This window comes from Papio anubis, chromosome 19 (assembly GCF_008728515.1).
Source record: "Papio anubis isolate 15944 chromosome 19, Panubis1.0, whole genome shotgun sequence".
NCBI classification, from domain to species: domain Eukaryota; kingdom Metazoa; phylum Chordata; class Mammalia; order Primates; family Cercopithecidae; genus Papio; species Papio anubis.
In genome coordinates, this window is record NC_044994.1 from 42,011,473 (window position 1) to 42,027,770 (window position 16,298).

At 46.2% G+C, this 16,298-nt stretch overlaps 1 protein-coding gene across 4 annotated transcripts in view; it reads right to left on the minus strand.

Annotated features, from left to right (window-relative positions):
* The window catches only part of MYO5B (myosin VB), a 380,074-nt gene that overhangs the window by 149,341 nt on the left and 214,435 nt on the right, over positions 1 to 16,298 (minus strand). For all 4 annotated transcript variants that reach the window (XM_017951725.3, XM_017951726.3, XM_009192713.4 and 1 more), the window contains exons 9-10: positions 13,186 to 13,295; positions 7,111 to 7,376 (exon numbers count right to left, since the gene is read on the minus strand). In XM_017951725.3, coding sequence (XP_017807214.2) covers positions 7,111 to 7,376; positions 13,186 to 13,295 — 376 coding nt within the window. The remainder of the gene's footprint in view (positions 1 to 7,110; positions 7,377 to 13,185; positions 13,296 to 16,298) is intronic.

Consider the following 16,298-nt stretch of genomic DNA (forward strand, 5'->3'; position numbering starts at 1 on the left):
CCTGGAGAAGCCTTTAAAAGCAGGGTCATCATGCATCGGGGTCAGAGAAATGATCCAGATCTCCTTTCAAGGTCCCTTTCCATCTTGAAGCCTATTAAATCTCACAAGGCCACCCTGGGTCTGTCAGAGAGGCCAACCCTTCTGATCTCTTTACTGAACAACCTCGGGATGCTGGTTGCATCTTGGAATGGCGGGGCCTGCATTCTGCTCAGGTGCTTCTCTGTGCCTAGATGCCCCCACTCAGGACTAGTTTTTTAGAGAGAACACAATCCCAGGCACTGTTCACACCCCAAGGCAAAGGGCAGTTATTCCTCTCGAGTACCTAAATCCACTCAATTTGCCAAATGCTCCAATTCCCAGCTCATCTTCAGGCCTGAAACTCTAATGCAGGACAGGAAAACACCCACTATATGGCGATCCTCTCCCAACCTAACAACCAACTGTCCCAAACTGTGAAGGCTGCAAAGATGAGCAAGTCACACTCCCTGCCCAGAAGAGCTACTGGGCTGATGATAGGAAACTAGTACATGAGAGACTCCCCAAGGAATAGAAATTGTATGTGTGGTCGGTTTTTAAAAGACAATGAAGCCATAGTGTTCCCAAACCAGACTGAAGGTCGGGCTTATTCTTGTGGCCCAGTAACAAGATGCAGATGAGCTGGGGAGGAACAGAGTGCTTATTTTCTGCAACCAGTTATAAGGGTAAGGCCTGGAAATTATTGCCAGCCCAACTCAAAATTACAAAGTTTTCCAGAGCGTATATATCTTCTAAGCTATATATCTACATGTAAGTGTACATTCATCCAGACATAAAGGTAGTGGTGGTGGTGGGGAGATAGCACCTGTGCAGAGGGACCACCACAAATAGAGGCATGAGACACCCAAAGGGGCTGGGCCGGTGCCTGGAATGTATCAGACTTCTCCTTCCCTGGTGCTCACCTCCCCCATCAAGGTATAAAACATGGAGGAGTGGGAAATCATTTAGAGATTGAAGGAGTCAACTGCTTGGAGACAAACCACATTAAAGCATGGTCTTTGGCCATGCCCACGTGGGAGAAATAATTCTAGGTTGAAAAAACAAGATCAAAGATGTCAAGTATATGCTGGGATGAAGAAGGCCACTCCTATGCACTCCGGACCAAGCAGGAGGAGCACTGTGTCTGCCAGTCACTGCCTTGAATTGGGGCCCTTCCAGCCCAGATGGAAGATTAGATTCTTCTAATCTATAACTAAGATCTGAGTCTCTAAGACTTTCCTCTGGAGCCTCAGTAAATTTACTTAATCTAAATAGGTCTAGGTGCTGGGGTGATTACCCTTATCTTGTCTCCTGCTAAATCAGAGGTTTGAGGAGTTCCTTCAGACCCCTCAATAAACTTGTTTCTAGAGACCTGCGGAGTTTCTTCAGATCCCACAATAAAACTTGTTTAATCTTAAACAGGTCCTGTTAAGAATTCCTTCCTTATTTTGTCATGCTTTAAGGCCCAGGAAGGGCCTAGGCAAGACTCTTAGTGGGCTCTTGTTACATTCCAGCCTTTGTATGTGGGCACTGGCTTTTTCAGCTTTTAATATTTAACTTACCCACTCAGTCAGTGCTGAAACAGTTGCTACAGAGGCCTACGCTAGTGAGACCTGGCCTGCCACAATAGTGTGGGAGTACTGGCATGGACAGAGAGAAAATGGAACTTCATCTGAGCCTTGGAAGCACAGAGCAGTGTCAGGCTACAGGCACACTCCAAAGGGCCACCTCAGAACAATTCGGGAAGGTTGAGCCTGGCTTTAGAGCCCTCTTGAGCTATGAGGCTTTCTTAAGAGGCTAGGAGACTCCAGGGTGAAACCAACAGCTTCCGATGATCTGCAAGGTTTGAGAACACTGTGGCCAGCCATGCACGTCCTCCCTGAAGAGGGCTGTCCAGGGCTGGGCCACTGCCACAGGCTGAAGGGTTAATGCAATCACTGATTTCTCCCCCTCCATTTTCTGTGAAACCTTTTGATACTGGCTAAAGAGGAGATGGGTAGCCTCCAAATAACTATTGCAGCTTTGAGGTTGAGGTTATTTATAAGTTTATTTTGGAGAGCGAGACCAAGCAAACTAAAGCAAAAGAATATTTTTTTTTCCCCACCAAAGAAAGGTGAACAGTGGGTCTAAGAAGTTTACTAAAATATATCATTGTAGTCAACCTACAGAATGGGAGGAAATATTTGCAAATCATATTTCTGATAAAAGATTAATATCCAGAATACGTAACAACTTGTAAATGAATATGTAAAACTCGTTCTGCCCACTCCCACACTGTGGAGTGTGCTTTCATTTTCAATAAATCCCTTCATTCCTTCCTTGCTTTGTGCGTTTTGTCTAATTCTTTGTTCAAGACGCCAAGAACCTGGACACCCTCCACCATTAACAACACAGTGCTGGGATTATAGTCATAAGCCACCACGCCCGGCCTTAAAAGCATTTGTAAATATACCATTAAAGAGCACTGATTAGAGTTGGATGCTAATTTATTATTAGGAAGTACCACAAGAAAGTAACAGAGGACTGAGGAGGATATAAAATCCCAGGAAATCCTATGTCCCGCTTCCTGGGGCCAAAACTTCCCCACCTTCTACCCCCATTCTCTCCCCAGCTGTTCCTTAGCAGAACACATGAATCTGCTACAGCCTGTGTTGCTCCCAGGCCAACTGTCCTCAGCAAGAATGGGCTGGCCATAGCCAACGCCCTCTGCTACCTTGGCATCTTGAAGGCTGGAATCAAAGACAAGCAAATGTGTATTTTTCCCAAATTGAAGCCATTTATTTCTTGTTGCCTGAAGGAGAGGATAGGAATAAAGGATTAGAGACTCAAGGGGAAGAGAGGTATAAAGGATTGGACACTGCAATTAATCAGGCCTAGAGAGGCAAATGCAGGTTAATGCAACCCGGAAAGGGAATCCAAGCCAAAAGCTGCCAGGATATCCCCTATTAATTTCTATGCCCTGCCTGGTCAAAAATGCCCTGAAGGCAACTTCACAGACCCTTGGTTAAGGTGAGGAGCTCAGCTTGGGGTGGCTACATTGCTCTGGGTACTGCTTGCTTTGCACTTTTTTTGGAGCTGGGTGGGACAGAGGAGACAGATGTAGGGAAGCTTCCACCACACACTGGGTGTCTGGAACCATTCAGAAAAGCCTCAGGGAAGGGCCTCTGAGCAGAGGACTCACCATAGTCATGGTGGAAGCAGCTGTGGCCCATGCTAATTTGTTTAGGAGCCCACAGCCTTTTCTCCTCTACAAGTTAAGTACGAGTCAGAACACAGCAATGGGGAGAAATGTGTGTGTACGATGCTGGCGTGTGTACTGCTGGCTTAGAGAGAAATGTGTGTGTATTCACTCTGGCTGCTAATTCTGTAGTAACATGTAACACATTTATGGGAAAAAGTGGAATGGCTCATGTTTGGTACAGAATTACTTCAGTTCACGAATGAGCTTCACTGGCAGGCCAGTAACGCCCTAGAAAGGCACTGCATCTCATCCAGGGACAGTTATCCCAGTGAAAGAAATCAGTGGCCACTGGTGGGGTCAAGGGAAAGAAGGGCAGTTCCACTCTCATTTCCTAGCTTTGCACACTTCCAACCTGAGAGGGAGGCAATGCCTTGTTCCTTTCCACTTCATGGATGTGGCTGGCTGTATTCAGAAACTCATCCCAGTATTCTTTCTGTTCTCTCTGGACTCCACTTTTGCCACTCTTGCTCAAAAGAGACAAGGAGAAGTGAGAAAATCAAAGACATCAGGTCAGCCCCAGGGCATCCTCCATGGGTACTCAGGCATCCCCACACTCCTGCTAAGAAGGAGTGAGACAATGGACAGATGGTCTTTTCCTCTAAGGTTTGATGGTCAGGGATATGAAGAGAAAACTCAAAAAATAAACAATGCTTGGGTTTTCTGATGCCACAGAGGATGAAAAGGTCCTTAGAATCACTTCTCATAGTCACGAATGGAATAAAGCCTAACGACTGGAATGAGTTTGAACTGGGAAGGAGGTGAGTAGAAAGGGCGAGAAGTGGGGCTGAGTGTGATGCCCACTTCCAGGCAACCAAGAAATGACCACATTAAAAAACAAAAAGGCAGGTTTGTTGGGTTTCTGGAAGGTATGTGAAGTCCAAGGGAAATAAGGCAGATAAGACACTGTAAGTGGAAAGGGGCAGATGACAGTAAACAGCTCACACACGCTATCCCAATTCTCCACCCAGGGTTCTGCGTTGTTTTCTCCCAGATTAAGAAATGATGTCACTGATCTGATAGATTAGAAAGTACCTCCAGACTCAAGCCACCTGCTCTTCTGTTAAATTGTTGATTTTAATCTTCTAAGAGTTCTCTAAGAGTTCATTACATACCCTCTTACCCAAAAGAGAGCCTGGGCCAGTCCACATTTGTACAATTTCTTGGTGAATCAGACCGTTGAGTAGCATGCACTTCCACATTTAGGACATGTATGTTAAGTGCTTTCTTGGCAACCAATGGCCCAGGCACACAGCTAGCTTGTTCACTCTGAATTCCCTTGTATCTAACTTGTTATCCTTAACTCTGAGAGAGTGTGAACTCAGCACTGCATTGAGCTACAGAGGAGTAACCCTGCATGGGGACTTATTTCTCTCAAGAAGTAGTCACTTTTAAAATATGACAACTTTATAACCAAAAAAAGCGAACTGGCTTCTGAGAAAGAATAAAGATTAAGAAAAAAACAACATAGCATGCCCGGAAGACAGCACAAAGGGTAGGAAAATTCCCAAGAATGGCCTTATGCTGATGGCCCTGTGTCGGGACCCTGCCCTCATGGAAGAGCTGTCAGACAGTCTCAAAGGAGCCTGGAGGCCACTCTGAGGTGGAGACACAGGTGAGGAGTTGGCACTAGGAATAGGAGACCAAGTCCTCCAGGTTGCCACCCCATCCATGGAAAACTATTGTTTTCAAACCAGACAAGCCATCCTTGGGATCTATTTCTCCCCTATGGGCAGTCACAGGATGTTAGAGAAAACAAACAATTACAAAAATTAAGTGGCAAATATAAACACAAAATCCCAGCTTGCACAAGCCAGGCTGACATCTGCGGACTCAGCAGCCCCAGGAGCCCAGCTCACGGAGGCCTTCTAAGAACAGCAAAAAACCCAACGGAAGATCGCAGGGCAGGGAGGAAGCAGACTACTTAAATTCAAGGCATTATTAAGATGATATATAAATACAACAGAACTGAGGCATGATATTTTATGTAGTAGTAGTACTGAAATCATAAAATTTTTACATGCTATTGATGAGTCTGCATGTTAATCTTCCTAAATCAAAACCTCAGTAAAATTAGATCCTTCTACAAGTGGATTAAGGGAATTGGGTCAGACGCTGCAGCTTGGGTTTCCCCAGCTCTTACTTGGACGGTAATACCGAAAGGTATTTTGGGATATCCAATTACCTGAAAATACTCAAAGTAGAGAGAACAACACAGAATTAATGATTGATGATGAGGCTGGAAATTCCCAGAGAACACACTGTTCTATGCTCTCCAAAGAGCAACTACAAGGGCTTAGCACAAGGCAGGCACTCGATGGACCAGAGGAGAAGGGGCCTGCCCGGGGTCATGCAGCTGAAGGCCTGGGGAGGATGCCTCTTCTCACCTCCCGCTCTCGGTGATTCTCCAGTGTGTGCTCCTTATTAGCAAGGAGGTTTGCCTTCACACTCTGCTCCTTCTTCACACCTTGGTTGCACTCCTGTTTCCAAAGGTGCCTCCCTCACTTTCCATATTCTACCCCTGTTTAAATGATCCAGTTCAAATCTTAGCTCCCACATAAAGCTTTCCCGACTGTGCAAGCGTGTCCTCTCTAGCCTTGAAACTTGTACAGCTCAAAGCATCAAAACCCTCAAATAGACCCTTCCACAATTTCTTCTGATGCCTCTTATGTTACTTAACTCATGCATGAGACAACTCTTTAGCATGTTCCTGAGGCCTTTGTGATGGTAGAAATCACAAAGATTGCCTTCTTTCTTCATAGCATGCAACATAGTTCAATGTGAAACCCAGGGACAAGCAACAGCATCAGAAATGTAATTAGGAGAGCCTGTCTCTGCATGGGGAAGTGGCTGCTTCTACAGGGGACTGGCCTTTACTCCAACCTCATCACAAGATGAGCACCGGCTGAGTTCCAGCCTGCTAAGCAGTTGTTCGCACCAGAGTGTCACTGTTCTTATGACGCTTCACTTCTATGGATGTGAATTTCTATTTTAAGACTCCATGACTTCTATAATTTAAAGATCCAGGAGAATTTAGTCTATTGTTAGCTTAAAGAGGACAGGACATTGGTCAGAAAAGAAGTGCAAGGTAGGTTGCAACCCAGTTCGTGTTAACTTCAAACAAGGACCTAGAAAGAAACTCAGGGAGACTGTGGCTCAAACCTCATTTGAAGGTATAGAAATGAAAGACCAGAGAGGGCCTGTGATCTGTGGAGATTCACTCAGCTGGTTGGTGACAGTCTCCCGATGGCTAGGCAAGTACCCTTTCACCACACCACGGTGGCTCTCCCTGCCAAAAATAATTTATAACAGTCCTTTCAATCAAGCTGGAATTCTGAAAGGAAGAGAAACCTCAGGAATGACCACACAAAACAAAAATCTGCACAGCACTGGACAAAATTATGGTATTAATAGCCACCTTGACTGTTATAGTCAATGAGGTCAAATGGTAGATTGAAATAAAATATGACTGAGATACAGAACTTGAATCTAAGTTTCATTTCTCACAGTAACTTGCAAAATCACGTTGGGCAGGTCATTTCCCTCTCCAGGCCTCACTTTCTCAGGTGTAAAAACGGATGCTTACAGAGTTTCTCATTGGGGAACTCCCGGTGTTTTGGCAGGTCCATTCTTGCTTGGGGACTGTTCCCTTATATTATAGACCACTAAGCCTCCCTGGCCTCAGGCCCCATCATTGTGTCAACTAACAATGGCCCCACACATTTTAAACTGCCCTAAGTTGAGAACCACCAGGAAGCTCTCCAAGGCCCCCGCTGGCTGTAAAGTGCCCGCAGAAAGCTACTCCCCGCTGGCTGTAAAGTGAGATAGTGATAGAGTGAGACAGGCAGCAGGCCTACCCGTAGATGTCCAGGACCCCGATGAAGGAGTGCTGCTTGAGGGAAGTGTGCAGGGCCTTGTTGATGTGCTCCACAATCCAGCTGAACAGCTGGGCATAGATGTGCTTGGCCAGGGCGTTGCGCGCATTGATCACCTGCTGCAGGGACATGGTCTTGACATAGGTCTCTGAGGTGGTGACCAGCTTGCGATGACACAACCAGTGCTCCATCTGACTGTGCTCCACCCCTAACAGTCGGCAGAAGTTGCTTAGGTGTTCATCCTGGGGCTGTGGGAGATGGGGGAGACAGGTTCAGGAGGAGTGTGGGAGACAAGCTGCCCCCTACCAATGTCTTCCACCCTCCTGCCCAGAGGGAAAACAAGCCAAACCCAAGGCCTCCCAACAATCCAGAATCCCAGCACGTCCCCTGTTGCCAGCCCCGCAGTCTCACACACACACACACACACACACAGCTAAGTGGAGATGACAGAGCCCATTAGAGAGCAATGCTCAAACTGATCATTCCACCTGCTAATGACCAAATTACAGGACTTTAAAAACCAAAACATTCTCCATCTTTCTTGTCCCCTCCCTCCATGCCAGGCTGCTGCTGAGTAACTGGTAAGAGGTGAGTCCCTCAGTGAAGGGAGCAGAATGAGAATCGAGAGCTTATGACCACGCAATCCATTTGGAGTAACAAACATATTTACACCAAATACAGTTTGCATCTGCTGAGGTCTGCATGCAGTGCTTGACCCACAGCCCAGAAAGCAATTCTCTTCCTCCCTCTTAGAGTTCCTCACTTACAGGCATTGCCTTTGAGCCACCCCACCTAACCAGCTGCATGCTCAGAAACAAACCCCAGGCTCCTAAGATGGAGGGGCCTTCAAAAGCACTAGCCATGTCCCTCCCTTAGAAGTCAGTTCCCCGCTCTGTAAAGTAACAGGATGGGCCAGATCAATGATGCTCTTCTGGGCGGGTAGCTTAAGTGAGAATCATCTTGAGGAGTTTTTGAAATTGTATGTGATACCAGTGAGTGGTTCAGATGTGCTGAGTAGGAGACAGGCTGAAACGCAATGGACGATGTCGCTCCCAGCACTGACCCTGTACTGTCCTATGCTTTCAAGCAGGCTCGCTTTCTTCTTAGCCTCAGTGATGCTAAAATCACAGAAACTGAACTTTTTTCCCCCCAAACAGCAAGTGTTTTAAGAATGTAGACAAAGTTCCTCAACGTGGAAAGCTAAGATACGTGGCAAAACCTCGGACCACATCTTGACCTGGGAAGATCATCTGGAACACTTCTGCCGATAACATCACACATGCTCAGAGCTGGAAGGAAATGGCAATTCCCCCAGTTTAGGCCTCTTTTCCTACAGGTAAAAAGCTGAGCTGAGCCCCAGAGAGGTACAACTACTCAACTAGGCCCCTGCCCCACCCCCAGCACAAGGCTTCTACCACTGCCCTGCCCAATGTATCTCCTGCCTATCCAGTTGCCTCTAGGGACTATGTGTGAGTCTTGACCCTCATTTACCCAAATACCAATCACATCACCTGACATTTGAGTCACTGGAGAGCCACGTTTCCCACAAGGTCTTGTCTTCTTTTACCAAAACGTATAAATTCCTTGGATAATCCTTGCAGCCCACTCGGGGCACTATGAGAAAACCTGCTCATCGTTGTTATTCATTCTCTCACCTGTTACTCATTCCCTCATCTGAATCCACCTGGGAAAGCTGGTAGCCCAGCCTCAAGCCTGCTGGAGAGCTTATTCATGCTGAGGCTGAAAGGGCAGAACATGATGTGCCATCTCCTAATGGCCCTCAATTGCTTGTGGGACTCATTTTCTGATGAGGCTGCCTTGCAGGATTTAAATGAGGGCTTAATGAAAATTAACACAGATAACTGTTTGATTTCTCCCTTAACACCATAGCCCCAGGCAACTTTTTTCCTCCTACATATATTTAAAATCCATCTACCCAAAACAGTTATAAAATAATAGAACACCAGAATAATAGAATCCAAAATCACTAAGGCCAGTGTTTTTCCAATGTACGGTTTATGGAACAGTAGTTGCAAAGAACATTAATTGGCTTTACTTAACAGAAGGAGAGGATAGGATCAGGTTAAACACAGCTGAACTGGTTTAATACACCGTGTAGCACCAAGAGATAGATATTTTAAGAAGCATTTTTGGAAAGTATTTGATCAAAGAGTGCTTATGTTCTTAAGAAATTACATTGTAATCCAATGTCCCTTATTACTCAGATGAAGCTGAGTGAGGCCTCCTGACCTCTGGCCCAGAGCTCCTAACCCCAGCCCGGCAGGACAATCAGCTTGGTTTGGGCTGGGTGGGTGTGGAGAAGCCCCCATCGTTTCACACTCATAGGAGAGTTTCCATGGCTACTTCTCCTGGCCAAGATCCTTTTTCTCTGAAGCCAACCTGTCTCCCCCGTCCCTAAACATAAAGCCATATGTGGTAGAGTTAAGTGCCTGGGGACCGCTTGGCAAGCAACAAGTTCAGAGGTGGCAAGCGTCCAATTTGCTCATCTGACCTATTTCCAGGAAATTCTTAATTGCTAGGCATGGCACTGCAGATGGATTCCCTGACATTTAAGTGGCCTGCCAGCAGCTACCATGACTGCCCAAGACATGCCCATGGGCACCCTCCCCTCCCTGAGGCCTCGCGCTGTGAGTGCAGTGGAGAAAGCATGAGTTAGAGACTTGTCTGAGAACCATCCTGGGGACCAGCTTTTATCCACCACAGTGGGGCGGGGCTTGATTTTCTCACCCTCTTCCGACTGTTGATTAAAGGTGCTAACTGAAATTGATTTAACATCGTGCGATTACATTTAGGCAAAATTAAATGATGCTAAATCCATTAAGAATAGCCAACATCATAGGTAGCAGATTAGTTTTATGGGCCCATATTGCTAAATTCAAGAAACAAATTGCCTTTGGGTCCATGCAATTGAATGTTGTTGCATCTCCAAGGTAACCCTGGCAGTCATGGAGCACATTCTCATGCTTTAATTAAAAATAAAAACTACTGAGCAGAAGGCACACTGCTTATGGAAAGACAGCCTTTCCAATAGGAGGCCCATCCTATGTGCCCGAGGAATAAACCACAATCAGTGGGGCTCTCAGTAGCAACTACTTAACGATGCATTTCTCAAGCACACATTCTGTGCCTGGCACTGTGAGGGCACCAACGGGGCCCACCAGGCAAGCAGAGGGCAGTCTCCTCCCCAAGGATTTGCAGTCCAGCCAAGGAAGCCGGGCTGGCAGGAGTGAAGGGGACTGAACACTGCCTGGGCCCTGTCCCACCTTTGCCATTGTCATTCTGACCTCAGAGAAAGAGGTTCCCCTCTCTGGGCCTTATTTTTTCCTCCCCTGTACAGCAAGAGGGAAGCTCTTAAGGTTCACTCTGGCTATAACAAGGCTGATACTAGACAAAGACTCTCTCACCATGAGCTCTGTGCTAAAACCTTTCCACATAGAGCTTTCTGGGCTCTTCACTCCAGCACTGAGGCAGGTGGTCATCCACACTTTACAGAGGAGGAAACAGAGAGGTTAGCACACTTGCCCTAAGTCACACATCCAGGAAGAAGAATCAGGATGTGAACCTTGGCCATCTCGACTTAGAGTCCTTGCTGTCCACTAGTTATCTGTAGAGCTCTGATTGCAAAACAATGGAAGATCAGCCTAGACCACAAACCTGCACTCAAATGCCTTCTGGAATTTCCTGCCACCTAGCAGAGAAAGGGCTGCCACATCAGGCAGCATCCAAACCTCAACCTCTCAGGCCTCCTCCCTCCCGCCCTCACCCCGCCCCTTTACCACCTGCATCCTCCATCCATGCCTTCAGAGGCCCTGATGTTCCCACCCTCATACCACCTCCATATAAACACTCAGTGGGAACTAGAGGGACAACAGTGAGCCCAACAGATACAGTCCTAATAAACACTCACTTCCCTTCTCACCTGAACGTTCTCCGGAGGCTGGGTGTGGAGGATCAACTGTAAGATCAGAGACACTTCACTTACAGGCTCAAGCCTTAATTTTGCTGGTCTCACCCCCCAATGCAGGTAGGAGCCCAGGGACTCCCCAGCCCTGGTTCTCATGCTAATCACCAGCCTCACTAAGATCTCAGAGTTGCCCATCCACTCTTACTCTCCTGTGTGCCACCTCTGAGGCCTGGAGAGCCTCAGTCATCCATCCATCTGCTTCTTGGGTGCCTGGTGAGTGCTGAGCACCACAGTAGATGCTGGTGATAGAATAGAGTGAGAACTGACCCTACCCTCTCAGAGTTTGGAGTGTCACAAAGGAGAAAAGTAGGCAGCAAGTAATCAACACACACACACACACACACACACACACACACACACACACACACACACACACAATGCTCAGCCCCACAGAGGGGAGGTAAGAACCCATGAAACAAGAAGTGACCTGCGAAGGGCCTGGGGAGGAACAGGGTGCTGGGTGGGCTGGAGGTCCACAAACCACAGGGCACATCTGTCACCTTTCCTGCATCTTACCAGCCTCAGCCAGGCATTGGTCACTGCAGGTGTTCCCCATCTCACCCGTCCCTGACACAGAATACAGCTGCCCTAAGGAACCACGGGACACTGAGCTGTCTGCATGGGGAGGCACAGATGCTCTATGCCTTTCTCATCAGGGGAAAGACATTGGGACAATACATCACTGGCCTTAACGACTCAGATTACGGGAGGGTTTGTCCTGCACTGGAGGCTCCTCCACCATTCCCTGGGCCACAGGTCCTCATCTGCACACAACAGTCCTTCCCATGGCATCACTGCTGCCAACTCTGCTGCACCACGCCCTCCTTCCCCCTAAGGTGAGCACCCACACAGGTACATAAGCAGCAGATATCCAAAACAGCTCCAGGGCACCTAACACTACCAGCACCAACATCTCCTCCTTTTCCACTGGGCCCGACAGGGGAGCTTCAAGGCTCTCACGAGGCTGCAGAGTCCATGCCAGGGATGGCAGCAGGCCGGACAGGCCCAGGGGCCCTCTCAAACCCTAGATCATTCCCCATGGATTGTGTATCCTTCCATGGACGATACACAATGAGCTCTACTGAATCCCAGCTACAGTTCGGGTCTTCCTCTCCCTGAAGACAGGGCCAGTTTGAATTTCTCATAACTCCCAACTTTAGACAAACAGAAGGAGGTTAATTTACATCCACTCAGTTGAATAAGCATCAGCTCATGAGCACCATGGACACATGCCCTCAGGTGGTGTTGTCTTTTGTATTTTTCCAGTATCTGGTTATTTAAATTCCAAGTACCTGGAAGCAAGAATCATACTTTGTACCTCCCCAGGACCTGGCCATAAATAGGCACAAGAGGTATAGAATAAACCGTTGCAGATTCACCTATTCAAGGTCAGCATACCAGCTTTAGCTTTTCCCAACACCATTAAATTCCAGAGGGCACAACAATTGCTGTGGGTGCCACTTCCCTGGTGCTTACTCCATCACCCGTCCATCCACTTAGACATGTATCTACCACATATCAGTACTACATTGGGCATCAGGAAAATAACCTTCATTGTGAGCCTTCACGGAGCACCTGACAGCTTGCAGTACTTTCACATGGATGTCTCACTTAACAGCCCGCCTTGTGCTGTCAGAATCTTGGGAAGGGTTGCCACCTGCCTTGTTCACCCAATTAGACTGTAAGCCCCTTTGAAGCATTAGGTATGGTGCCCTGTGCCCTTTCATCTCCTTGCAGCAGGGACCTCAGTCTGGCGCTCAGAAAGTACTCAATGGATTGACAACATGTAGAATTCTGTGTACTTCAGGGCACTTGGGAAGTCAACCCAACAAAAAGAATTTATCAAATAGCCACTACATTCCCTGCCCTCAGCAATAGAAACTTGATGGCAGCTGATTTTTAAAGGGTTGGCTCTTTTAAAAAATTATCAGCAAGTGAACAGAAACCATTACTGTTAAGAATAAATAACCTATGAGTGTCCTCTAACTGTAAAGACACATTTCAGTCATATCAAGCTGTAAGAACAGGGTAAATTGCGTACATTTTATCTCCAGTGTTGGTGTGCAACTTACTGATATACTACAGGAATCACCATCACGCTCAGCCTGAATCTCCACACTTCCAAGGTGCAAGATAGAAGCAATTATCTTAAAAATGCTTATCTGATGGGACTCTCTCACTCCTGGAAATAAAAAAAAAAAATGAATGAATGACACTCAATATCCATGGTCGGATGGAAAGGACATTTTACCCTTTCTAAGGACTTTTTTTTTTTTTTTTAAATAAAGTTTGATTTTTCCTTTCTGGCCTGATGACTACTAAAATGATCCTAGCTCCTCACCAAGTAATTACCACTCACAGTAACAGCTCAGAGGGCAAAGGGGCTCCTTGGACTAAAAAGAAAATATCCTCACTATGATTGTCCTGACCAAACCAGATGGGTCATGCTGCCATTTTAACTTCTCAAAGAGTAAAACAGAGGCAACAATCCTGCAGGCTCATTTTGGGCTTCATTTCAACCAAACACTTTATGGATGTTTTTATGAGTTTAATAAGAATGGTCGTTTATCTGCAATCATTTTTTCCCCAACATAATATCCTGTAAACATCTGTGACACACATCCCCAGTGCCAATGAGGGAAGAAGAGGAGAAACTTCTCTTGGGATTGCTGTTCTGGGGCTGGATGGCCAGCTGGCCCCTGGCCATCCCCAGATGGGAGCAGCTGTTCGCCACACTATATGCACTGTCTTAGGCAGGTACCACTGACCCCAGAACCACTGTGGCAGCAATCACCTGTTGTCAGATTTGTTATTTACCTATATGAATCATCAAAGGCATGGATAATCTCTTAATTTGTATTCAGCTTGCAAGGCATTGGCATTTTTACAAAATGATTCAGACTCATTTTTAAAAGACTACATAACAATAGAATGAATATCAGTAAACCTGCCACTTAGTTTAAGAAATACAGCTGCTCTCCCTGTTCCTTCCAGCTGCAGTTATTTTTTAAGGCAATATTTTATTCAGGCTAAAAAAAAGTCAATAACGCCTGTGAAAATGGGAGGCACAGATATGTCATGCTAGGATTAAAACATTTCCCCAGATAATCTACAAAGTGGACAACCCAAGGAAAATTAACTCTAGGCTTTCATGTTAGATGGCCACTATGATGTAAGCATCATATATTTACTTTTTTGTTTTTATTACGTAAAATTTCAAAACATACAAAGAATAACAAAGTAAATAATATAATGAATCCCTGTTCTTGCTTCATCATTAGGTCCCCAGGGCCTGGAACTGCCTGGAACATAGCAGATGCTCGGAAACATGGCAGAATGACTGGACTAATGGCTGCTACACAGCCTGCAAGAACTTGCAGCTATCAAAACATATGCATTATTCAAATATGTGGTGTTAGCTTAAAAATCACCCCAAAAAACACCAAAGAATTTAAGCATCCATCTTGGTTCAGCATAACTGAATACACCTGGTTAAAGCCAGAGGCTGGTATTCAGGACAAGATAGGAAGCTAGACGCTTATGCACCCTTGTAGGCGGTAAAGCACTGGGATATTTTGTCTGAGCTTAGAGTATCTTGCTCTTAAGTCAAGTCCCATTGAAGCTACTAGACAGCAGCTGGGTGCTGGGACCATCGCAGAACAAGATGGATATATTCCCTAGACAGTAGCTTTTCTACTTCATTTATCTATTTTTTTGAGACAGGGTCTTGCTTTGTTGCCCAGGCTAGAGTCCCGTGGTACAGTCACTGGTCATTGCAGCCTCAAACTCCTGGGCTCAAGCAGTCCTCCCACCTCAGCCTCTTGAGTAGCTGGGACAGGTGTGCACCAACATGGCCAACTAATTTGTTTTATTTTTGTGTGTGTGTGTAGAGACATGGTTTTCCATGTTGCCCAGAACTCCTGGGTTCAAGGAATCCTCCTGCTTCGGCCTCACAAGGTGTTGGGATTACAGGCATGAGCCACCGCACCTGGCCTACCTTGTTTACTCTTGAGAACCAGTGATCTGTCAATTTCCAAAGGCCTAACCCCCCTGTCATGGTAGGAATGTAAGTGGTAGATACAGAACGAATACTGAATCCTAACAATTGTTAGGATCCTCGCACTACACTGATGAGAAAATTATTTCATGCTGTGGGATTCTTTGAACAAGTGGTACCTCACACTATGGGAAGCAAAAAATCTAAAAGACAAAAATCAATCAATCAATCAAACCTAAGGAGTCAAACGGGTTGGCAAACTATGGCTCACAGCCTGTTTTCATAACTAAAGTTCTATCAGGACACAGTCCTGCCCACTCTCTTACATTCCATTTACTGCTACTTTCACAAAACAGTGGAGTTGAGTGCATTGCAACAAACTGTATGGCCCAAAAACCTAAAAATTTTACTATTTTGTCCTTTAAGTTTGCTAATCCCTGCAATGAAAAAAGGGACATGTTCATTAAATAATAGAGAAGACGAGCAGACCACGAGGTCAGGAGATCGAGACCATCCTGGCGAACACAGTGAAACCCCACCTCTACTAAAAAAATACAAAGAAGTAGCTGGGCGAGGTGGCGGGCGCCTGTAGTCCCAGCTACTTGGGAGGCTGAGGCAGGAGAATGGCGTAAACCCTGGAGGCAGAGCTTGCAGTGAGCCGAGATCGCATCACTGCACTCCAGCCTGGGCAACAGAGCGAGACTCTGTCTCCAAAAAAAAAAAAAAAAGAATAGAGAAGAAAGTCTTATTACAATAATTAGTTTTACAAAAGCAATTTGCTTTGAGCATTAAAGTATCCAGTCTCCTTAGAGCCTTGGAGGGAGCAATCCTCTCCTTATATCAGCTTGTGCCCACCGACCACACCAGCACTACAAGGGCAGCTGCCAGAGGCCTTCTCCTTTCTCCTGTAAGTTCAGAGAAGAATGTATCCTGCACACTGTCAATTCTGCTCCAAACTTGCTCCCCAACTCTGGAGACTAAGATAGGCACGTAGTGCTGGGAAAGTCAGGGATGCCAGTTATCAACTTATCTCTCAGCTTCAAAGCATCCCTTCTTTGCTCTATCAAACTGGAACTGGATCCTGTAAACATTTCTCCTTTGCCTACTAGTAGAATGTCAAGCTTGCTCAATAGAGGGCATTTCAGCGATCTGAAAGGCAGCAGCACAGGAAGACAATTCCTTTTCTGG